General features: G+C 36.6%; 1 protein-coding gene across 1 annotated transcript; it reads left to right on the top strand.

Moving 5' to 3' along the window:
* Positions 1–537: 537 nt before the first annotated feature.
* On the top strand, positions 538–25,896 carry LOC131162413 (uncharacterized). The gene is made up of 16 exons (XM_058118861.1): positions 538–593; positions 675–765; positions 1,214–1,335; positions 1,722–1,772; positions 3,619–3,738; positions 3,826–3,945; positions 5,779–5,920; positions 6,063–6,233; positions 6,379–6,534; positions 6,652–6,758; positions 23,204–23,294; positions 23,596–23,737; positions 23,823–23,979; positions 24,237–24,353; positions 25,230–25,353; positions 25,464–25,896. Exons 2-16 carry the CDS (start codon positions 721–723, stop codon positions 25,707–25,709), a joined length of 1,911 nt encoding a protein of 636 aa, XP_057974844.1. The 5' UTR covers positions 538–593; positions 675–720; the 3' UTR covers positions 25,710–25,896.
* The last annotated feature ends 344 nt before the right edge of the window (positions 25,897–26,240 follow it).

Below are 26,240 nucleotides of genomic sequence, written 5' to 3'. Positions count from 1 at the left end.
TATACCATTATAAAATGTTAATTTATCTTTAGAATTAGTAGAAGGGAAAGTCAAATAATGATAAAGTTAATAACATAAAAGGTGATCATAATAACAAATAATAAATTTGGTGACCCACGTTTAGTACATGCGATATCTATATATATATATATATATATATATATATATATGTATAGTCACGTGACCATCCTTGTATGGGCATGACAAAAAGTAACATTTTGGCTGCCGTGCAAAGGTGCAATCGTCCAAAACCTTAGATTCTCGTCGGGAAAAGTCGTCGTCGTCAAAGGAACACAACATATTTCGTGGGTAAAAATCATCATTAAAAATAGTTTCATAGTTTTGCAATATAAGAGTTATATGATTGCTTAACTTTATAGTGCTCCGCCCACTTTATATTGCGACCCTTGCACGCCCACCTCCATTCGTATCACCAAACGGTGTTGGCGAATAAGGAAAGAGACTGAAGAGCCAACAACGAACAGTGTGTGAAAAGAGGCGAATGCTTCGTATTTAGTTCAAGAAAACCAGCACAAACCCGTATTAATATGTCTTCCAATTCGTTAAATCCTCTCCACACCGATCGCGGCAAGGTTAGAGATCAACAGTCGCTAATTTCTTCTCATAATCGTCGCTGGTCTGCTGATATTTTCACCATTTCAATTTGTTTTCAGAAATTCACTGCTGCTTCAGAAGCTGCGTTGATATTTTCTGGGATCGATGGCGCCTCTGGGGGTTCAATTGTACATTCAAGAGGACCGCCATGTAAGTGTAAATCCCTCGTGTAAATTTGGGTTTTTTTTTTCCTTCTAACTATTTAGTTAATTTAGAGTTTTTCATGACTAATGTACGGTACGTTAATGTAGTTGTTTAGTGTTTTCCAAATTGCCGCGAAATTAAACTTTTAGATTAAGCTTCTGCTTTAGTGTCTTGGTGTGGCATTTGTTGAATTCATTCACGACATTCAGCAATGGTTGATGAACTTTAGTAGATAATTTTTCTTATTATTGCATATGCAGGAATTCATCGTCAAGAATGTTTTTGAAATAGAAAGATATCGTACTAGTTTTTGGTTTCTGTTAGGCCTATGCTCTTGTTCATAGAAGAGATATGGTCAAAATTGAATGAGAACAAACAAAATATAGAGGTGTATCCAAATATATGAAAGATTAGAATTGATGGGTTCTGCTTCATTGCGTGTGTTTCTCTGCAGGTGATGTTGGATAATGGCATAGTTCAAGTCACACTGTCAAATCCAGAGGGAATTGTCACTGGAATCCGATATAATGGAATTGAAAATTTGCTTGAAGTTTTGAATGACGAAAATAATAGAGGGTACATGGCACTACATACATTTCCTTTTATTTTTTCTTTCTATTTTCCTGCCAAATTTTTTTTGATGTTCAAGTGCAGAGTAGCTGTGAATTATTAAAAAAAAACCCTTATACATTGACATTAAATGACAATGTATGTAAAGAAGGAAGGCTTAATAGCCTAATGGGTAGTTTGGACCTGAAATGTTGGAATTAAATGCACTTTAAAGCACTCATTTGTTCAGTGCAAACCAGAGTCATGTTTGGCCAGGGTGGGGAAGATTTTCTGCCACACACATTATCTTAAAAATTATGGCCTTATCTTTTTAGCTGATGCTATCTAAAAGATTAGCTTTCACTTACAATTCTTTAGTTAATTAGCCTGAATTCATTTGATGGATTAAATAGGTACTGGGATATTGTCTGGAATGATCCAGTGACTACAGGAACCTTTGATGTGTATGCTCTCTCTCTCTCTCTCTCTCTCTCTCTCTCTCATATCTACAATATGAAAAATAATCTCAAGCCAATTTTCATACCTGAGAAATCTTTTTCTTTTATGCATGGATTAGAGTTAGACTGTCCGCATTTATGAAAATGAATGTTTATAAACTGAACAATATCCAGAAATTAATAGTTAATCTCACCAGAAGAATTTTCATGTCTAGTAAAATGTTTTTATTTCATCCATTGGTTAGATTGCCAAACATGGGAAAATCAGTGTTGCACTGAAATATCCAGAAAGTAAAGGGTATAATAATCTCTCCTCAAGCCCATTTTCATATATACAAGCCTTGGGCATGCACTACGTGCATGTGGAGATATTTTAGGAATTCAAATTTAAAATTAGTTTATCCATTTCCTATTTTGTAAGAGACGGCAAATGATGAAGATGTTTTAGAAACTGCTGTACCTGGAAAAAAAAGGGAAGTGGGTTGGTTGAAAGTGTGAAGATTGTTTTCAATCAGCAAAGAAGAGATTTTATTACTGAGAATAATAAGTAGAAAAAGAAGCATAAGAAGTCTTCCTTAGAAGATAAACTTAGAAGATAAACAAACAAAAAACAAAAAATATCAATGCGTCCCTACCCGCCAATCATGATGTAAATTTAAAAAGCGACTCTTCTGAAACAATCTGTTGCAAAAACCCACAATGAGGTCAAATACTGAATCCTGTCCCAAAAGTATAGATGAAGACATCCTCTTTCCCGTGAGTAAGTGTGAAGATTAATTCGTAAAATACATTATTACATATTTTTCCTTATTTTGAAGAGTTAGTTATTATTTGAAAATGTGCAAAATTTGAGAGGTATGAAGGAGGTTTTTTTGGAAATATGATTCATGAGAAAAGATGATTGGAAAAGTTGTTTTGGGTTTGTTAATCAATTATAGAGATGAATACTTTGTTTTACAGTTCTCACTGATCTAGCTGCACAGATGAGACTCTTTAAAATATCCTGAAAGCAAAGGCTTAGAGGCACCTAAACAACTGTGTGCAATTTGGGTAGTATTTGTGTGCAAGTTAGTTTATCTTGCATTCCTTTATTCATGAATAGCAAGAATAATTTTGAATATAAAATTTAATTTAAAATTATATGCATACGTTTACTATTCTGAATCATTCTAACTTATAATATATATGTGTGTGTTGTGTTTAGATCTTTTCCACTTTTCTAAAAAATTATTCTGAATGATTCCATAATGTGACTAATATCCTAGGTGCTCACATTACTACTAACTTCTTTTAGACCAGTCATTTTATCCTGGATTATTCAGAAATTTCTAAAATTTTTCATTCCTCTTAGGCTTTAATTTTTTCACTCCCATTAGGTAATAGGTTTTCTCACAAAGAATGACTGATCAGTTCTCTTAGCCCCCAATTCATGTCTGCGCCAAAGTACAACTTATTAAAAATTATATTTGAATTACCTGCATTATTCTGAATCATTCTAACTTATCCAAAAAGAATTATTTTGAATGATTCCATAACATGACTAATGTCACTATGTGCTTACTTTACAGATTTTTTGTTTTAGACCTGTCATTTTTTTCTGCGTTATTCAGAAAATTATAATTTTTTTTTTAAATTTCTATTAGTCTTTGATTTTTTCATGCCCATTAGATTTTAGGTTTTCTTGGAAAGAAAGCCTGATCTGTTCTCTTCTCACTGTCCCAAGTCATGTCTGCATAACTTTACTTAAAAAAATATGAATTCTTCCTCTATTCTTTTGAATTGTAGCAGTGTTTAATATATATTCCGTGTTTATACTTAAGATATTCCATAATTAAAACTAATTATTTTCCAGGATCAAAGGAACGGAATTCAGGATTATAGTGGAAAATGAGGAGCAGGTAGAGCTCTCTTTCAGAAGAACATGGGATCCCTCCCTAAAGGGAAAGTTTGCCCCTCTAAATATAGACAAAAGGTCCTACCTTAAATCTTAAATATAATTGCTTCATGTAAATGTTGATTAATGATGATAATGATGGTTGTGGTTATGTTAATTCCCTAGGTTTATAATGCTTCGTGGTTCATCTGGCTTTTACTCCTATGCCATTTATGAACACCTGAAGGAATGGCCTGCTTTCAGTCTTGGTGAAACAAGGATTGCTTTCAAGCTCCGAAAAGACAAGTAAACACTTCTCTTCAATTTCTTTTATTAGATATTGGGCAAACATTAAGCTAAGAACAGTAAAAAGTTGCCTTAGTTTTTTGTGGAGGAGGTTCTTGAGAGGGGAGGAGAGGTTTTGTTGCATACAGGTAATAGATGTTCTGGATGGGACCTAAAGAGGATAATTGTGCAGTTCCCACGAAACTCGAGTGTGGACAGTGGAAATTGAAGGTGTTATGATAGCCGGAGGGGTGTTTCTTTCTCATTGTTTCTTTGTACATCCTCTACTTGTATGCAACAAAACCTTGATTTTCTTGACACTTTTCAGTAAGGGGTGCTTCTTTCTTGTTGTTTCTTTGTACTTGGGTGGCATCCCCTTGATGCTTTGTTTTATATAATTTCTCTTTGCTGATAAAAAGAAAATGATGGTAGGAGGGATTCCCTGAACTAGTGCAAGTCCAAAGTGAGGGATTGGGGTAGGAGAAAGGCTAAAAGGGTGTGAGATGTCATCCTCCAGTAAGAGAATGCCAATCACATTTCAACTAATGGAAAAGTGACAAATTATTGGGCCAATAAGGTCATGACACATACTTAGAGTGGGAGAAAAGAACACATATGCAACAAATGACACGTGGCAGGCATTTGTGTAGCTTAGGAAAAGGCTAAGGGATTAAGGTCCCCTTTAGCAACCCTTAATTCACGCTCACCAAACCAAGACTCTTTGGAACATCCCCTCCATGTGTCTCTATGGCCAAATCTCGGCGTGCACTGCTAATTTTGACTTCTTGCAAGAATGCATATATAATGTAATTGTTAGATTTCCACTTTACCTAAAAGCTTAAGCTATTAGGTTATGGGCCAACAATGTATATCGAGATTTAGCACTCCCCCGCATGTGCAGACCAACAACACGGGGAGAGATATATGAAAGATAAATAACATCCATTACAAGGAATAATAATTTTTAAACACCAAACAATAAACGCGGACAACAAGACTTGAACCCAAGACCTCGGGGTAACCAACTTTGATGCCATGTTGGATTACCACTTTACATAAAAGCTTAAACTATTAGGTTGTGGGCCAACAATGTATATCAAGCTTTAACAGTTCTAATAATTAATTTTAATTGTGCACATGCAAGCTTGATGGTGTTGGTCAATTTCACAATCTAGGGGAGAGACTCATTTACCTTTTTCAAAGAGAATGTGTGGGACTCCAAAGTGGATAACATGTGATCAGAAATCCTTTCTGGCTATGCAGTCCATCCATGTAGTTTGTACAAGTCCATCATGATACTTATAAAAAGAAGATTATTCTTCTAGTCTTTCATTCCTATTGATTACCCTTCCATATTTCAAAAATCATTGGATTCACCTACATCAAACTTAAAAGAAAATTTTCTAGGTAACTAAAAGGTTAGATGAAACCCCCTTGGGGTTGCTCAGGTGGTAAGGTGAGGGCCTTGTCTACCACTCGAGGGTTCAAGCCTGCTTACCCTGAGATCAGACTCAAGAATTTACTGGGATGTTGGTAGTGGGGTGTGCTAAACATCCCCTGGGTTTAGTGCCGCACCATGAGGTTCAATGTGGCTTGGTGATGGTCCGGAGTTCCTGGGTCGTAAAAAAAAAAAGGGAAAAAAGCTAAAGGGTTTAGATGGCTTCCAAAGCTCTTGGTGAACTTGGCTGTTAACTTTTTCTATAAAGGTCACAAGCCATTATTTGCAATGGAAAGGTTACAATGGATTGGAGTTGACAAGGGGGTTGGGTCTAGATTGAGGTGCTTACAACCCTATTAATCCACTTACCAAATTACATTTGCATACAATGACAATTGATTATTTTGTGCAAATAGGTTCCACTACATGGCTGTAGCGGACAACAGGAGAAGATTTATGCCCCTGCCTGATGACCGCTTGCCTGCAAGATGCCAAGCCCTGGCCTATCCGGAAGCTGTTCTACTTGTCAATCCTTCGGAGCCAGAACTCAAAGGAGAGGTACTAATTATACAATGTTTACCTTCAGTGTTTCAATTGTTTAGTTGATTTGCTAAATAAGGCCATTGAGTTTGTGGGTCTAATTTCCTCTTAAGCTAACATGGCTAATCCATTTGGTGCTAATTGATTTCTTAATGCATAGGTGGATGACAAGTACCAGTACTCTTGTGAGAACAAAGATCTTCGAGTCCATGGGTGGATGTGCTTCAACCCACCTGTTGGGTTCTGGCAAATCACACCCAGTGATGAATACAGATCTGGTGGGCCCCTCAAACAGAACTTGAGTTCCCATGTGGGCCCTACAACCCTTGCAGTAAGTGACTAATCTCTTATTAGACATTCATTTGAACTGCCATTCTGGATTCTTGGTCATGATAGATATTGAAAAGATAATATTTACTATATCAGCATTGTGACACTCTCTAATTGCATTGAAACAATCAAAATTGCTTCATCAGATGTTTCTCAGCGCTCATTATGCGGGAGATGACCTAGTGCCAAAATTTGAAGCGGGTGAGCCATGGAAGAAAGTTTTTGGCCCCGTTTTTATCTATCTTAATTCTGGGTTGTATGGAGATGACCCACTTTCGCTTTGGGATGATGCCAAAATCCAGGTCTTGTCTACAAACTAAAAATAAAAATAGCTGTTTTCTTCATTAATATGGAATATATAATGCAATTGACATGTACCTATTTTTATGGACTAGCATTGATGGAAATTTAATTTTCAGACGGCAATCGAAATCCAAAGCTGGCCTTACAGTTTCCCAGCTTCTGAAGATTTTCCCTCATCAGATCAACGTGGTAATATTAGCGGCAGATTATTAATCTGGGACAGGTTTGTACATGTTTTTTAGCTTTTTCTTATCTTCTTTGAGTCTAGTTTTAACTGGGTTGGATTCAAATCTTGCTAAGTTGTCATTATAACAAACAACGTACAAGCTATCAATTTAAGTTGAAAATTCATTATCAGTGTTGCCGGCTACTGGTTATTTAGTTTTGGTTATATGGTATTGCTGTTGTGTGTTAGTAAGAATGATTTGGTAAGGGTGTGATGGTCATTCTAATGCACGTGAGACACATTATAAGTTTTCCAATTTACTAAACATCTTCAACATGGTATTATAGGCTTACAGAGTGATCCCAAGACCTAAACCCTAAGTGACACAGCCACTGCCAAATCAAGCCCTAAACCTCATAAGCATATGCATGTCTGCCACCGTAGTAGGGTCATTCTTACCACCATAGGCCTAAAACAAGTCCAGCAGTTGCCGGGAAAAGTCCTGGATTCTACTACCAGTTCAGAACCATAAGAACCCCTCTAGATTTGACCTCACAATTACCCACAGACATCGTCCACCTATAGCCTTCTGAAATTTCATCGATAGAGGTCCATCCACGCGCCCTCATGTGCCAGATGAAGGCCGACTGCCCTAACTCCATGTACCAGCACATGAGGGTGAGGCTTTGTTGACTTGTTTGGTACGATCTGTTTTCCCTGGGCTTCAATCCCTCTACAAGTCATAATATCAAGTTGTGGGTCATGTTCTTTGTTCAAAGATTGAACCTTTTTTTCTGTTATTCACTCAGCACTTCATTATTGATTGTTTGATACCCATGATAGTTTGTATGTATGTCAGTCTGTGGTTGCTGATATCCTTGGGGCTGTGGCAGTGTTATGTCAGTTTATTTGTAATTCGTTTTGGTTATTCATCTTGTTTGTGGTTGTTCCACTTGTTTACCTTTTTAGTTGTTGGTCTTGTTTGTGATCTTTGGCATGGAATCCATGAATGTCGGAAGTATGTTCCCTTCATCATTGCTGCAGATAACTATTGAGAAGTTGGAAAGAATTATATGGAGTGGTCCAAGGCTGTCAAAGATCTATTTTACTGATGTAGGAAAATTTGAACACCTGTTTCAGTCTGGCTCAGTGATGACAAATGGAGAGAAGTATGGGTTCATGAAGATGCGTTGATTCCAAATGTGGAATGTGATGAAACCCTAGACTGCTCAGATGTGCATGCATTTGGATGTGTGCAAAAAGATGTGGGATTATGTCAAACTCTTATACTTGAGTAACATTAATCATATGTATGATCTCTTTCTGGAATACATGCAGTTACAAATGGGAGATGTGAGTGTCACTAGTACTCTGCAGTGATGAAGCGCATCCACTTGAAATTCAGCATCGTGCAATTGCAACCCATAACAGTTCATTTCAATGAGATGCAAAAGAAGAGGAAGTAGATGACAATCCTTTGGGCCCTGGTGCGTATGGTACCTAAGCTCAATGTAGTTTGATTCTTGATTATGGGTAGCGCAAAGTAGCACAAAGTTGGTATCCTTATTCTCATGTCTTTCATGCTTCCTGTAACACCCATTCCTCAGCCCCTGGTTTGAGTATTTTTCCTTCTAGCTCTAAGAAACTAATTTTGTACGCAAGTTGGTTCTGGTTTTCAAAAAGAGTAGCTTTGAGTTGTCACAGTAGAAGGGATTGACATGGTAGGGGCACCTCACACAAGCATACATACTCATTGTGGACGAGATAGTCGTACAATTGAGCAATGTTGGTATCTTTCCAAAAACCTCACGTGTTGCCAATGCAGCCACCACTAATTCCATTTTTCTTGGTTCAGCAAATGGGAAGCAACGTGTTTGTTTCAGAGGAAGAGTATTCAAGGTTATTGTAGTATTAGACATCCCAACAAGCTTCTTTTCCCATTGCCATCTCTTGCTCGGTTAGGTTAATAGGAGTAAGTTTCTCTACCATATATATGTGACCCCTACGGGGCTTTTGGCATTCAAGCAATCAAGCAAGCAATAACATAATTCATAGCCTTTGGTTAATTTGGAGGCAAATCCCCTCAAAAGTGATCAAACCCTGTTTTCTCTTACTATTTTCCCTTCTTTAAATTTCCCCAATTTCTCTGTGATAAAACCTCAGGGTCTTACCATTTGGTATCAGAGCCGGCGTTCTTGTGGATGCCATTAACCCGTTGACAAAAGCAAGATCTTGGAATTCTTGATCTTCACTGATATGCAATGACCTCAGAAAATTCAGAAAAATCCCAGATGGAAACTAGGCTAAAGGCTGAACTTAGCAATATGTTTAAGTCTCATTTTGGAGAGATCCAGGCATTGCTATCTAAACTGCTTAGTACATCTGCCTATAAAGAGAGAGAATATGATGTCTCTACATCCGCTAATCATAGGGAGCAACTGTACATGCCTGAAGGAGGTTACCAAGGAGAGCGTGATCATGGTCCTTTTCGTATGAAGGTGGAATTTCCTTGGTGGGACAGTGATGACCCTACCAATTGGGTTTCTAGGGCTGAAAAATACTTTCGCTTTCATCACACTCCTGAAGTATCTAAAGTTCAGATTTCTTCTATTAATCTGGATGGCGATGCTATTCAATGGTATGATTGGTTTGAGGCTCGTTATAGAATGCCTTCATGGGCAGAATTTGTTTCTGGATTACTTGGCCGATTTGGGCCCACTGGATATGAGAATATTGATGGAGAGCTTGCTAAAATACGCCAAACTAGCACTGTCTTGGAGTGTCAAACACGATTGGAGTGGCTATCTAACAAGACCAAAGATTGGATTTGGAATGAAAGCCAATTCATGGGTACTTTTATTGAAGGTCTCCTACCTGATATTCAGCATGAGGTCAAAGTGCGTCGGCCACGAACTATGATTGCTGCAATTTCCTTTGCATGGTTAGAAGAAGAGAAGTTGGGTGAAGAACAATGTCACTCTAACAAGACCATTAGCAAGCAGAATGTTAGCAGCAATATCACACCACCTGCTCCTTGTAATCCTTCTACCAAATGATTGACTTAGGAGCAACTTAAAGAGCGAATGACAAAAGGTTTGTGCTGGCATTGCGATGAAAAGTGGCATAGAGGGCACTATTGCAAAAAAAAAAAAAAAGAAAAAAAAGATGACTCTTGATGAATGAACTAGTCATGGTCTTAAATTTCCACGAAATTGTTGAAATTTCCGTCGAAATTTCCGATTTCCATCACCCTTGAAATCGAAATGGTAGTCAATTTTCGTCTTGCATAGTTTCCATCGAAATCTCAACGAATCATCTGAAATTTATTGAAATCTCGAAACTTTAGTGAAACTTGTCAAAATTTTAACTATACGATGAAATTTCGTCAGAATTCAAATGAGAAATTTAGGAGTGAAGTGAAATTTCTGTCTTAATTTATTTTATTGAAAGAAAAGATTATTACAAGTGCTTTTGAAATTATATGAAAAAATAAACTTGCAGTAACATTTTATTTAACCATTCATGTCTAAATTGCCATTATTTGTATAATAAATAATATTTAAATAATTTATGAATTTCATTTGTATTAATTAAATATGTTTAATGTACATTATCTTACAAATAAGTTTGATACACATACTATTATACAACTTTTCCACCTCATACAAAACATAGATGCATTTAATTTGTAATATATTAGTCCTAAAACTTATATTAATATGTTTGTTAACCATTTCTAAAGTTTCACAAAGAATTCCATGCTTTACTACTAATTTTTGTTATTTTTTCAAATTGAAATCGAAATTTCCATACTTTAGGAGCTTCGAAATTTGAGTCGAAATCAAATTTAAGACCTTGGAACCATTGGAGGAGCCAGAAGAGGTTGTGGATGACTCCCCTTATTCAAATAAGGAAGGTGTGGAATATGATGATAATGATGAATCTATCACTTTTTCAATTCATGCTTTAGTTGATTATGCTAATCCTTAAACCATGAAAATTAGCGGGTTACTATCTTAATTGATATGGGTAGCTTTAATAATTTCATGGACACTAAAATTGCTAAACAACTAGCATATCCTATGGAACAATGTGAAAAGTTTGATGTGAGGGTTGCAGATGGAAGGACCTTGACATGTCAGAGCAAGTTTTCAAAGGTTAAACTTACCATGAAAAATCATGGGTTGTATGTTGATTTCTTTTTGTTGTCACTAGAAGACTATGAAGTGGTTTTGGGTATTGAATGGTAAAGGACTTTAGGTGATATAGTTTGGAATTTCTTTAAACTGGTTATCAAGTTCGTTGTGAATGGCTAGAGCTTGACTCTTAAAGGCAAACATTGTGGTAATATCATTACAGTTTCAAGCCATTGTATAGAGAAGCTCCTTAAAGGAGCAGCATAGTTACTTGGTACAACTTTGAGTACCAGAGGAGTTACAACATCAATCTAGCTAGGATGAACTCTCTTATTTTAGAATTTTTTGACTTATTTGTGGAGCCATAGGGATTGCTACCCTAGAAAACAGATGATCACCACATTCTTCTATTGCCAGATCATTTAGGTCAATTGCGAACTATACTCACCACTCTTCATGAGCATCATCTGTCCATCAAGAAATCTAAATGCAGTTTTGCTCGACTGCACGTGGAATACCTTGGGCATACTATTTCCCAAGGAGTTTAAGTTTACCCTTCTAAAATAAAAGTGATGACATACTGGCCTATCCTACAAACAATAAAAATGTTGCAAGGATTTTTGGGATTGACTAGATACTACCGCAAGTTTGTCAAGGATTATGGAACGATTAGCGCCTCGTTGACCGTTCTATTGAAAAAGGATGTACTCAAATGGAGTGAAGCTAAGCAAACCTTTTTCACATTTAAGCACGCAATGTCCACCACACCAATTCTTGCCTTGCCAAATTTCAATAAGGTGTTCATCATTAAGTTTGATGCATCTAGTGTTGGCATGGTGCAATTTTAATGCAAGACAGACGCCCCATTGCTTTTACCAATAAGGTTTTTTCTGATTGACAAAGAGATGCTAGCCATTGTGCATGTAGCTACAAAGTGGAGAGATTCTCGATTTATTGCTACTCAGCCTTGAGGACAATGCACAAGGCTGATTTGAACTAGGCGGGAATGTTAGGATTCCCAAATAAATTGGGATTTCTAATTAATAGGATGATTCCGAAATCAATTAAGATATCATTAGGATTAGTTAATGTTGTTTCGATTCCCAAATCAATTGGGATTTCTAATGTGTTACGATTCCCAAATCCATTGGGATTCTATTTAATGTTAGGATTATTTCATGTTTGTTAGGATTCCAAAATCAACTAAGATTCGAGGGGATGTTTTACAGTCCTAATAGGATTAAGTTTCTCATCCCTATATATATGTGACCCCTATGGGGCTTTTGGCTTTCAAGCAATCAAGCAAGCAATAACATAGTTCATAGCATTTGGCTAATTCGGAGTTAGATCACCTCAAAGTGATCAAATCCTATTTTCTCTTAATATTTTCCTTTCTGTAAATTTTCCCAATTTCTCCATGATAAAACCCTAGAGTCTTATCAAGAAAGTTAGTTCGTTACAAACCGTTATAGTGCCATACTAGCTATGAATGACCAAAATTGGTTTTTGTGTTCCCCCCCCCCCCCCCCCTTCTTTTTTTCCCCCTTTTTTGAAGCATAATCAATTTTAAGTTGGTTTGTTTAGTTGGTGATTTAAAAAAAAAAAAAATCATTTTTGTGTTTATTTTCCTTGAAATTTAGTATGCATTTTTCTTTTCCCTTTAGTATGCATTTTTCAATAATTACCATTAAAATAAACCCAGCTTTTTCTCTCATTCAATTGCATATATTTGTATTTTAAGTTCTTTCAGTTTTATTTTTTCTTTTGTTTTTCTTACACCTAGTTTGGAGACTAAAATAATTTCTATCGTGTGCATTTTTTTTTCCTTGTTTAACATATTAAATTCGATAATTTATTTCTTGGATGGAAAAAAATTCCATTAAAGACTTTATAGAAGATGGCATTCTATATTTTATATTTCTTTATATTTATGATTTCCTAGTTTGAATTTCACTTATAATCAATAAAGTAGTGAAAATTAGCAAATGCATGCTTTTTCTTGCTAATAGCAACTAAAGTGACCAACATGACATCCTATACTTGTAGTATATCAGTATATGTTATATTTAAATTGATTAAAGTTTACTAAAAATCATTTAAAGCATTACTGTAAGGATTTTGGGATCAAAATATATGAATAGATATGTTAATAAGAAGTTTGCTAATGGAAAAAAAATTAATTCATGGATGCGGTGACCGCTACCCATTGCGTAATGTTTGCAATCGTAGCAACTATTACACCACGACCGAAACTAATAATATGATAGCTATAACCAATTTCTTTTCCACCCTTCATATTTTGAGTACTTATCTCGTGATACCCTTGTTGATGGGTCCACTACTACCATTAGGGAATTAGGGATAGTATATCCTACTACCTCTATCTTTTTTTCTTCTGTTTTATATATTCCTAAGTTTCTCTTTAATATGTGGGTTGCAAGATTATAGAATTCATGAATTGTTCTATAACATTGTCCCTTACTCTATTGTCATTAAGAATTTGAAGCGTTCATGAAGGACATGGGGTTGATGGGCTTTAATACTTGCTATCCCCTTTGGTTGCACTAATGCTGTTACTCCAATTCAAATCCATTGTCACCTTGGTCATCCTTCATTGGACTAGTTAATATATGTGGTTCCTAATTTGAATTCTATGTTTAGTCTTGAGTACGATTCTCTTCAGGTAAAGCATTATTGTATTCCATTTGCTTCCTTGGTCAATAAACAAGTGGTAGATAAATGAGTCCTTTCATGTCAGTACACTTTGATGTCTGGAGTCCTAGCCAAATTGTGTCAAAGTTGAGTTTCCAGTATTTTATCACTTTTGTAGAGGATTACTCAAGGATGACTTGGCTTTATTTAATAAAATATTATTCTTAGTTAATTCATATCTTTTTTGCCTTTTTTTTTTTTTAGTAAAATGAATATTCAATTTGATTTTCTTCAAAACAACCCAATTGACTACCTATACAACTAAATTTGGTATGATTCATAATCATCTTATGCCTACTCTCCACAAAAGAATGAAGTTGTAAAAGGAAAGTCACTCATACTTGTATTAGATGAATGTCCCTTGGGTGATTACATGCTCATGGATTGCTCTTTTATCAACAAAATACCATCCTTTGTTCTAGGTGGTAAGATACCCTACTCTGTTCTCTTCTCGAATGCTTCTTTATTCTCACCAATATTTTGGGGTGTGTGTTGTGTCTTTTTCCATAGGGTAACTCTAGAAGTGGGTAAGTTGGGACCTCATGCTATCAAATGTATTTTTCTGGGCAACTTATGCACTTAAAAGGGGTATCATTGTTATAGTCCTACCTTGCATTTATTATTTATTTATTTATTTATGTATTGTTGTTACCTTATTTGAGATACACCATACTAATCTAATTCCTTGAGCCTTGCTGACCTTGATGAGTCCCTTCCTTCGCCTAACCTTAGAAATTTTGGCCCTTTATTTCTGCCCAAGCATCATCTTGCCTCTTCTATTTGAGTCCTACTATTCACCAAGATCATCCTAATTGTCAAGTGTACACATGGCAACAACTCAAGGGAGGAGAGCCTCCTCCAATTTCTACTACTATGCCTTTGATTTCCTCATCTAATGATTTTGTTTCTTAAGATGTTTATCTTTGTTGTTCATAAAGGTCAATGCACGTGTACCCAACATCCAATCTCACGCATGTACCCAACATCCAATCTCATGCATTTACTCAACATCTAGTCTCCAATTTTGTTTGCTATGATTTGTTGCCTTCATATTAATATTTTGGTAGTACTATATCAAGAGCTCTTCCCAAATTTATCTCTAAAATTATCGATGGAGTACTTGCAAAGGTTGAAGAGATGCAGTCGTCGCCGCAGCAAAATGACACTAGGTCATTTGTGATGATTCCTTTGCTCATCTAAAGACCCATCTTGTTGCCAAAGGATATACCTAGGTGTATAGTATGGATTATTCTCACACATTCTCACTGGTCGCCAAACGTGCCTTGGTTCATTTGTTTGTCTCCTTAGCCAACATGTGGCATTGCTCTCTACGTTAGTTATATGTGAAGAATGCCTAGAAGGTGATCCTTATAAAGAGGTCTATATATGGAGCAACCACCTAGGTTTGTTGCTTAAAGGGAGTCAACATTTCTGTATTGTCTAAAAAGAAACCTTTTATGTTTTGAAGCAATCTCTTAAAACCTGACCTTGTAGTTTCAATTCAAGTGTGCTTCAATTCGGCCTTTAGTGATGTGTGGTAGATTACTCCAAAATTTATTGCCATATTGCGACTAATAGGATTTTGTTGATTACAAGTAAATTCATAATGATGACTCTCGCTATGTCTTTCCTCTCTCATGTGAAACAACATTCTCTCTCTCTCTCTCTCTCTCTCTCTCTCTCACACACACACACGCGCGCGCGAGCGCGCGCGTGCGTGAATCTCCCTATAGCTTCGAATGTAATAGGAGATGTCAAAGTTCACAATTTAGATCAAAGGGAAGACCTTCAATTTGAGATTGGACATGATAAGAGATATCCGGTTTCTATTTGTGCTCAAGTAAAATCCTACGTGGAATAGATGGATTAAACTTCCAAAAGAGGCAGTTTTCTGGTTTGCCAATGGTCTTCCAAATGTTGTTTGGTTGGTTAGGGGTTCTTAAAGAGGTCTGAATGGGAATATTCTGTATTGGGTGTCGATTAAATGGACTAGGGTGCGGAAGTTTTTGGAGTTATGGCTAGGATGGAATGGTAAGATTTTCTTTGTCTTGTATGGGAATCGTTTTGTCACAAAGGAAGTATCTTCTAGATCTTTTAGATGAGATTGTGATAAAACCCCTTAATACACTTTATTGGTCCTAATAGTGGATTACTACCAGATATGGTTGATTTGCCTGCTAACCTTGGACAATATCAGCGACTTTTTGAGAAGTGAAACTACCTCTTGAGAAGTGAAACTACCTCACAGTCACAATCAAATGTATCTTTCACAGGAAGTGTTTTGAACCATTTTCTTGATTCTCAAACAAGTTACTCGGATGTTGTCATTAATGTCTAATGATGCCTCAAAAGTGCACCAGGAACATGCTAGGATTGGGATCATATCCGTATTCATGGATGTATAGATGCGGATTAGGTTAGGCTACCTTATGACTGAAGATCCACAGCTGAGTATTGCGTATTTGTTGGTGGTAACCTAGTATTCTCGAAGAGTAAGAAAAAAGAATTGTTACACTGCGATGGAGTGCTAAGTCAGAACATGGGGCCATGACATAATATACGTGAGCTTGGCTAAAGAACATATTGGAAGAAGTTTGTTTTCCACATTCTCAGCCTTTAGAGTTTGTTAGAAGAGAATAGGTTGTTTTGCAATTAGGTTGTGTGAGTGGGGGTGTTTTTGTACTTAAGAATTTTATTATTATTAATATATATGAGAGCAGACCTGGAGCAGTACGTAACTTTCCAGGATACTGCTGCCTCCTCCTTTTTCTTATTTTCTTCTTCTGTTCTTTTCTTCTCCTCTCCTCCATCTCTAACTTTACAACATGGAATCAGAGCATTAATCACCTTTAAGTCTAATTTATCACAGTTGTTTCTTTAGATACTCCGTTTTTCGTTTTTTATCTTATCTCCCCCTAATTAATTCCCAAATCTGATTTTCTGATTGGTTTGAGTGTCACTTAGGGACTCTTCTTCCTCGTGTTTTGGCTGTGCAGCATCCTTGATAGGATGCTGTCTGTTTATGGTGGTTTGGTGTTGTGAAGCAGTTATGCTCTGTTTTGGGACTGCCTGTGCTGTTCTGCAGTTCTGGGTCGTGTTGCTGTGATGAAAGCTGTTTTAATTTTACATGTTCGGGATTGCTTGCTCTCAATCTTGTTTCAGTTGCCGGTGGTTTCAGTTGGTGTTCAATGACTTTGCACTTTCTTCTAGTTGCTGCCAGCAACAATTCCTGCATCTGCTGTGTTACCATGTAGTTTATAAAGTGCCCGTTATGCCTTTGTGTGCTGCCTGATTCTTTATAGTTGCTGCATTATTCATTCTCGATGCTGGTGCGGGCTGATTGTAGTGTATAGGGGGTGGTTTTGATGGCTTGTATAGCGAGAGCTTCAGCTGATACTGTTAATTTATAGATCATGGTGATCAAATTGATTGGATCCTCAAAGTACCTGTTGTGGTCTCAGGCAGTGCGTGTGTATATTAATGCGAAAGGGAAGTGCAAGTATTTGTTGCATTCTTCCCCATGTGACTCCAATGATTATGAAGATTGGATGAAAGAGAATGATATACTGCTTGTGTGGCTGTGGAATAGCATGGAGCCATGAATTGCTGCGAATGTGATGTTTCATAGGACAGCCAAGGCTGTATGGGATGATCTTCATGAAATATTCTCTGATAAAAATCAAACTTGTATTTTTGACCTCTATGAAAAGTTTTCAAATATGACCAAGATAGGTCCATTAGCGAGTATTATAGCACTTTGAAGGGTATATGGGAGGAGCTAAACATCGCCGTTGGGATCTCCACAGGAAATCAACTTGGGCTAATAAGTTTGATGCTGAGGGTGCCCCCATTGTTGAAAGTTCAAGTGCACCTAGCCACTCCACTAGGGGGTTGAGTACATCATATTCATCTACCTTGTCCGGAGAAGAGTATAACAATTTTATCCGCACCTTTCAACAAATAGGTGTTCTCGTTGGAACATGCCGGCGTACTCCTTGCTTCTGGGGACATTGATCCGAAGCTCAAGTATGGTTTTCCATTTGTGCGCTGTTTTTCTTCTCTACCATGACGAACTCAAAATTATTCTACGTCTAATGATATTGTGGCTCATTCAGATACAATCGGGCTTCTTGCCTCTTCATCCTCTTCATCCTGGGTTATTGATTCTGGTGCCTCCTCCTATATGACATCAGTCTTTGAAACCCACTACTTTACACTGTAAGGTTACCCTTGCTGATGGTTCAGTTTCTCGTTGTGGCAATATTCTCTCATTTCCTTCTATGCCTTTTTTTCTTTTTCTTATATATAACCTTGAATTTATCATCAATTAGTCAACTAACAAAATCTCATAATTATTTTGTGACATTCGTTTCTTCTCATTGTGATATTCAAGATGTCCAAACGAAGAAGAGGGTTGGTGGAGGGCTTGAGAAGGACAACTTGTTCTATTTCAATGGTGGTGGTAGTCGATCCAATTCTTGTCATACTGCTTCCTCAATTTCTACTCATGGTCTTTCCCTTGATTAGTGACATACTTGTTTGGGTCATCCATCCTTTCAAAATGTACAACAAGTTTTTCCCATTTTCAAGTCTATTTCTTGTTTTGAGCATACTGCATGTTAGTTGGGAAAGCATGTCAGGACATCTTTTCTGTCTAGAATTGAGTCTTGTAGTAAATCCTTGTTTTCTCTTATGCATTTCGATATATGGAGTCCGTATAGAGTCAAGAATTTGAGTGGTCCTCAATATTTTGTGTCCTTTGTAGATGACTTTTCGTGTATGATATAGATTTTTTTGTTAAAAGATAGGTTGGAATTTTTGAATCTATTTACTCCATTCTACCAAGAAATAGAAACTCAGTTTGGCATTGGTAATCAAAATTTTCAATCTGATAATGCACTTGAACTAGTTCAAAATGAGCTTAAATCTTTTTGCCTTAGCCAAAGAAATTATTCATCAAACATCATGTGTACATACCTGATAATACCCCTCGGCAAAATGGAGTTTCTGAAAGGAAAAATAGACATTTACTTGACATAGCATTGTCTCTCCTTCTTTATATGCATGCTCTTAAAAATTTTTGGATTGATGCTTTTCTTATAGCTTTTTTTTGGCTTGGTAGTATGCCCTCTAATGTTCTAGGGGGGACAAAAACCCTTCTCCATTGTGTATCCAAAAACATCCATGTTTTTTGTCATGCCTTGTGTCTTTGGTTGCTGTTGTTTTGTTCATGTTCCACATATTGGACAGGACAAGTTCTCTCCTCGTGCTATTAAATGTGTCTTTGTTAGATACTCGAGATCTCATAAAGATTATAAATGTTATGATCCCCACTCCTGCAGGAAACATGTTAGTGCAGATGTTACCTTTTTTTGAATGGACACCTTATTTGTCTAGTGCAGGGCCCTCCTTGAATGAATCTATTTTGAGTTCATCAACGATTTTTTATCCCCCCTCGTGTGCTGATCCTCTGGTTCCTTCCATTATCCCTCTCCAAAAATCTTCAGTTCCTCTTCCAAATCCATAAAATACAGACAAAGATGAACAATTGAGGGGGTTGTGAATGATGGAAAGCAAGCACAGAAATCACTACCACCAAGCAGCTGCCACTTCTGACCATCACTATTTTGACTTCTGATTCTAGAGATCCATCCCACTGTGACTTGGATTTGCCCATTGCTCAGCGGAAAGTTACTTGAGCATGTACGTGGTCTTCAGTTACTTATCCTATCCTATTGCTCATTATCTTTCAGTTCTTCACCTTCTATGTATTCTATTTCCTTTGTTTCTGCTCCTTCATCGCATGTTAAAGTGTAGCATGCAATGGATGTAGAAATAGGTGCTTTGATTACTTGAGGGACATGGAACTTGGTGGATCTTTCTCCTGGTAAGGAATTGGTTAAGTGTCATTGGGTCTACACTATTAAATATCTTCCCGATGACCCTATTGAATGATTTTGAGGCTCGATTGGTTGCAAAGAGGTACACCTAAACATAGGGTATTAATTATTTTGAGAACTTCTCTCTTGTTGCTTCACCAAACTATGTTTGTGTGTTGATCTCGTTGGTAATTAATTTTGATTGGCCCTTGCTATAGTTGGATATGAAGAATGCCTTTTTATATGGAGATTTGCAGGAAGAAGTATACATGGAGCAACCTCTAGGGTATGTTGTTTAGGGGGAGGATGGCAAAGTTTGGTGATTTCATGAGTCCATTTATGGTCTTAAGTAGTCTCCTCAAGCTTGGCTTGACAAATTTAATGTTGTCGTCTCTACATTTGGCTTCATCTAGTGCTATTCTGATGATTCGGGATTTGTCTGCAAATTAGACGCAGGTGTAGTAATTCTAGTAGTTTATGTTGATGATATCATCATCACTGGCAGTGACCAAAGTCGGATTGCAGATGTTAAACAGTGGCTTTCAAATTAAGGAATTGGGTACTTTGCATTGCTTTCTTGGTATTGAGATTGTATGGTGTAGGAAAGGGTTGAGTCTATCTCAGTGAAAATATACCTTGGGCTTGCTAAGTGAGACTGGTTTTTTAGGAGCTAAGCCAACTGATACTCCTATGGATCCTAACATGAAGTTGTCTAGGATGTTGGACCGGAATTTGAGGACAAGCATCAATGTAGGCAGTTGGTTGGCAAGTTGATCTACTTGACTATTGCTAGACCTGACATATCTTTGCAGTAGGGGTGGTGAGTCAGTATATGGAAAATCCTAAACAACCACGTTGGGTGTTGTTTGTAGGATTTTGCGGTATCTCAAAGGCTCAAGGCTCTCTTATCGAAGGTTTGATATATAAATGTAATAAAAATAGTGAGATCATGAGATATTCTGATGCAGATTGGGCTGGACAAACAACTGTAGTAAGATCTAGTGCTGAAGCAGAATACTGAGCTACAACTCATACTGTGAGTGAGCTTGTGTGGCTAAAATCTCTTATGCCATAGATGGTGTTTTCGGTCACAAAGCCAATGGATATGTTTTGTTATCATCAAGCTGCCATCTATGTCGCTAGTGGTCCAATATTCCATGAGAGGACAAAGAACATTGAAGTTGACTGTCATTTTGTGAGAGATGTGTTGAAGAAGGTCCTGAGAACTCCTTTTGTGAAATATATGGATCAGTCGGGCGATGTTTTCACAAAGCCTCTATTTAAGCCTGTCTTGTCTAATGGTTGTGACAAGCTGGGGTTGGGTGATATTTATACACCTCCAGCTTGAGGGGGAGTGTTGGAAGAGAATAGGTTATTTCAAGAAATAGGTTGTGAGTGTGGGTATTTTTGTCCTTAAGAATTTTAATATTATAAATATATAAGAGGGCAGACCTGGAGCTGTACGTAACTCTCTAGGATACTACTGCCTCCACCTTTCTCTTACTCTCTTCTTTTTTTTCTTCTCTTCTCCTTTTCTCTTTATTTCTTCTCTCCTCCATCTCTAACTTTACAACAGGGTTGATGAGTGAAAATCAAAATGCTATACATGGTGCCTCCAACCTAGTCTTTCATTAGAAGGTGTAACATATTGAACTTGATTGTCACGTTGTTTGTGAGAAACTTGTGTAGAAGCTCATCACAACATTTATGTGAAGTCTGAATTCTAACTTGCTGATTTATTCATTAAGCTCTATTGGATGCTCATGTTAAATCCATTTGTAACATGTTAGGAGCATATGATAACTTTTTCTTTTCTTTTTTTTTTTGGGGGGCGGGGGGGGGGGGGGGGGGGTGGGGGTTGATTTCCATTTTTCTAGGAATCTCAAATGAAAGAGAGGTTTACAAACTCACCAGTTTGCTTAATGTTTTGGATTCTTTTGTTCCTTCAACTAGGGGAGATGAGAGAGTTTAGGAGGGGGATTCTTTAGGTCTCTTTCCTACTAAAATTCTTTTTCCTCTTAAAAAACTCCTTCCACCATTCATTTTCCCTAGAACCACATTATTTGGGAGTCTTAAGGGGCCATTGGTATCCCTATCAAAAATTTTGAAAACGAAGACCAAAAATAAAAACTAAAAACTAAAAATAGAAACTAAAAACTGAAAACTAGCAATCTGTTATTTCTAAAATTAAAACAAATTAAAAACTTGATTAAACAAGTACTCATTTTTTTCCCTTGGAATCAAATGACCATTAAAAAATATGATTAAAATAATAGAAGTACAAAATAATACAAATTTAAAATACTATAATAAAATAAAAATTATTTTGATTATTTTACTTGATAATTATATTTCAAAATTCACCTTACTAGAACAATTTTATTCTATTAAAAAAATAGTAAAAATATCCTATAAATAACTTTGCATTTTTTTAATTTTTTTTTCAAATTTTTTGGACATTTTTATTTTAGTTATACTTTAAATTCTATGATCATTTAATTCTAATTTAATTAAAAAGTTTGTATAAAATGAATGATTTAATCTAAAAGAAATTAGTTATGGATACTAAAATATTCTGGCAACAAGTTATGATAACAACTAAAAACCATAAAATTTGGTTTTAGTTTTTCCGCAAACAATAGAAAAAGAAAACTAACAACGTAAGCAAACATGTTTTCATAATCTATTTTTCACCATACAAAAATCAGTAACAAAAACAATATTAAACAGACCCAAAGGCTCTTTTTAAGATTTAGATGCTTATTTTTTATTGTCTCTCAATGGGCTTAATACACCACTTGTTACACAGCAGACGACCTTATAAGGCCCTTAATCCCGACATGTGCTCCATGTGCTGTTAGTCCGATGAAATGAAAGCACACCTTTTCCTTCACTGTTGAGTGGCACACCATCTTTGGAATGCTCTTTTCTTTTGTTTTGGTGAAGGTTGGGTGGCTCCTTGGGTCATGGGGGATTTCTCAGTTGAGACATTGGGGATTTAGAAAAACTAGAAAGGGAAGAGCTTTGTGGAGATGCACGGTTTTTGCTGCGTTGTAGACTCTTTGGATCGAGAGGGATTTGCTGCATTGTGGATTCTTCTTGTTGCTCAACCTGCGAAGGGGTTGGAGGACAGCTCTACTGTAATTGTTTGTGCTTGTGTTTTATCTCCTAGTAGGACATCTTGTTCTCCTTTCATTGTACTTTGCTTTTTTGTTATTATATTTATCTAATCTTTAAAAGAAAAAAAAAAAAGCCTTTGCTCAAGCTGGAAGGGTACTAGTTGTTGGTTATTTAATCTCAATTATTTACTATTACTGTTGTGTGTTAATAAGCATGAGCTATTGAGGGTATGATGGTTATAGTAATGTACATGGCACATTATAACTAGAGAAGGAAACCTATATAGTTATGATTAGGTTTTCCAATACTAAACATTCTAAACAATCATTTTGGTGTAGCCAGCAATATTTTGTGAAAAAACTAGATTTATTTCAGTTGGTGAATGTTGAAGGAACACCAGAGTCATAATTTAGAGTATTAGGAATAAATGTTTATGTTAGTACACTCTGTAGTGTGCACACAACTTACAAAATTTAATGCAAAAGATAATTCTGTAGATGATGAAATTTTAACTGCTTAAAAGAAATTAATGCATGGTTTGTTGAGGTTGAATATCGCGTGCATGACACTGTTTTTGAAATCTTTTATTTCATCTTTTATCATAGTGCCCATTTTAGATAATGTTTGCTGAAGTGTTGTAATAATATTTGTCCAGGTATATTAGCGACAACTATATATCAGCAAATGGTGCTTATGTAGGGTTAGCCCCACCAGGAGCTGCTGGATCATGGCAAAGAGAATGCAAGGTGATTTTGGTTGAACTTTTGTTTTTTAAAAAAATTTCTAAGCCAATCATTCAAAATCCTGACAGCGTCTTTTTAATAAAATCAACAATGGATGTAGGACTCACTGACCACAGCTAGCACAATTAGATAAGACCCCCTAAATCTGTTCCTAGTTGTGCCAATATCTTTCAGTAATTTCTCATTTAAACAAGTTGATTATTGTCTCAGTTCTTCAATGAGTTGAACCCTAAATGTGAAATGTTTTGTTGCAAACCTGTTACACACTATATATAAGAGTAACGTTCACAACTTCTCTTCTCAGGACTACCAATTCTGGACCAGAGCTGATGAGCAGGGCTGTTTCTCCATTAATGACATACGTACAGGCAACTATAATCTTTATGCATGGGTCCCTGGATTAATTGGAGATTACCAATTTGATGCTGACATCAACATAACCTCAGGTCTTGTTCTCTCACTACTTATTGAACTTATATATTCTTCTGTGGCATTCTAAACATTTTACGATTTGATTACCATGCAAAACAGGTGGTGATATTGATATGGGTGATCTTGTCTATGAGCCTCCAAGAGATGGGCCCACATTGTGGGAAATTGGCATCCCTGATCGTTCTGCTGCAGAGTTCTATATTCCTGATCCTAATCCAAAGTATATTAACAGACTTTTTGTCAATCATCCTGACAGGTTAGTGCCACTGCCGGCTACTGCCGCTGTCAAGAAGTCAAAAATGTATATAATAAACGACAATAGAGCAAATTTGACCCACCCACCCTATTCTTCAAATGGTCATCCCCTGCCCCCCCATTCCCATCCCCAGGTTACTGCACTAAGTGTCTCAGAATTAGCAGCAGGACAATTTATGTTATGCCTGAGCCATCTGTTGTCCAATTTATTTATTTATTTCAAAAAAAGGTGTTTGTGATATCTTCTTGCATGAACAGGTTCAGGCAGTATGGATTGTGGGAGAAATATGCAGAGTTATATCCTGATGGAGACTTGGTTTATACAGTTGGCGTCAGTGACTATAGAAAAGATTGGTTCTTTGCTCAGGTTACCAGGTTCGAATGCCGGTTTCCTTTAAATTGTATATCACTTCTATTCATCATTAAATGAATTGTTGAACTTCAGTAGAAATCTGAACAGGATTGAGGAGAGTATATAAACCATATAGTTAAGCTGTATCGCGGGTTTCCTGCTTTCTGAGTGGGTGAATGGGTTCCTGGGTGCTTGCTATGTGATGATGGCTCCACTTTTCTTTTTTGTTTGAACAATTTTTTTTATAGATTGCAATAAGAAAAAGAATGAGATCTACAACCACATTTCATCTATATTTTCTGGTGCGAATGAACATTAATAAGCATAATGTAACACCCACGAGTACAGGAAATTTTAAGAGGCTAAAGTAAAGAAGAATCTAGAACACTCTGGATTTATGAAGAACTCTTCAGAGTATCCTAGAGTGATCAAGAACTGTGGAGAACTCTCTAGAGTGTCCTAGAGTATAGTAGGACTTACTAGATATTTCTATATTGTATTGGAATGTACATATGCTAGAACCTTTCTTGTAAATATCTAGATGAAGAGTCTAGAAGATAAATTTAGGCCGTTGATTCAAATTGATCACCACTGTCCATTGAGGAGGTGGAAGTGTATAAATAGGGGGAGGTCTCATTTGGCCAAACAACACACAAACCCTCAAAACATCTAAGTGTTGTAAAGCATTCTCCAAGCAATATAAGAGTCTTCATTCTCTCAAACTCTCTAGCTCTCTCTTGGTGTCCATCTAGCAGGTTGAGCTGACTTAGCATCATAGTAGGTGTGAATATTGCTAAGTGCCAGTATGGTTGGCTTAGGGAAAGGTCCAAGGCCGTGACAATAAGCTAGTATGATGATTAAAATATTTATCAGGAAATAAAAGCCTTCTTGCATTACAGGAAAAAGGATAACACTTACCAGGGAACAACCTGGCAAATTAAGTTCAAACTTGATACGGTGGATCAGGACGGAACCTACAAACTGCGAGTGGCACTTGCATCGGCCGCTCTTGCTGAATTACAGGTACATAAACTGCCTGTGATGCTTCCCCATTTCCTTTACAATTTCTCGTCATGCATTTCATTTTAATATTTAAATTTTAGCTGCATTAATCGAATTTAACTTTGTAAAAGGTTCGGGTTAATGACCCAAAGGCAAATCGTCCTCTGTTTTCGAGTGGGCTGATCGGGAGAGACAATGCAATTGCAAGGCATGGCATTCATGGGCTGTACTGGCTGTACAGTGTGGACATTTCAGGAGCGCTGCTGCTGGTGGGGGATAATACCATATACTTGACACAACCCAGATGCGTCAGCCCTTTCCAGGGGATCATGTATGACTACCTTCGCTTAGAAGCCCCTCCCTCCTCCAAGAAGTGACAGTGACCCTGACCCTATTAAGAAGCTTGGAATTTATGTAGATTTTTATAAAATGTTACATAAAATTTGTATTGAAGGTTACCACAAATGTGTAATAAAATTTGTAAGACGCGGCGTTTGTTTTCATGCTATCTTGTATTGCTTATATTCTTTTTGCAATAGAATTCGGGAAGAGAAAATTCAAATAGAATCTTGGTCTCTCTGCCCTCTTTAGCCATGCTGACCTCAAACCACATACTAAATATTCTAATGTCAGCAAGAGTTAAATCTTACATCTTCATTTGAGTATATATTTATTCAATCACAAACCATGAACCCTGATATTTGTGTCTACAATGATTCTTTTATGACACATCAAGTTCAAAAAGAATTATTTCATAAAATTTAATTTATATACATTAGTGTAACATCAACTTGACTTATAAAATTGAAGTTGTTGAGCCTTGTATCTATATATAAACCCACACATTATGATTGAGATGCTTAGGCAAAACAAAGGGTAAAAAATACCAGTCTTTTTTTAGATTTGAC

The sequence above is a fragment of the Malania oleifera genome, chromosome 8 (assembly GCF_029873635.1).
Source record: "Malania oleifera isolate guangnan ecotype guangnan chromosome 8, ASM2987363v1, whole genome shotgun sequence".
In the NCBI taxonomy this organism is placed as follows: domain Eukaryota; kingdom Viridiplantae; phylum Streptophyta; class Magnoliopsida; order Santalales; family Ximeniaceae; genus Malania; species Malania oleifera.
This window is presented reverse-complemented; position numbering and strand designations above follow the sequence as displayed.

What these genes read in the sequence shown, in the direction of transcription:
- LOC131162413 (XM_058118861.1), top strand. Translation starts at nt 721, where the DNA reads ATGGCGCCTCTGGGGGTTCAATTGTACATTCAAGAGGACCGCCAT. An exon ending in AGCCAGAACTCAAAGGAGAG is followed by an intron (nt 5,921 to 6,062) that starts GTACTAATTATA and finishes CTTAATGCATAG; the next exon opens with GTGGATGACAAGTACCAGTA. An exon ending in GGGATGATGCCAAAATCCAG is followed by an intron (nt 6,535 to 6,651) that starts GTCTTGTCTACA and finishes TTTAATTTTCAG; the next exon opens with ACGGCAATCGAAATCCAAAG.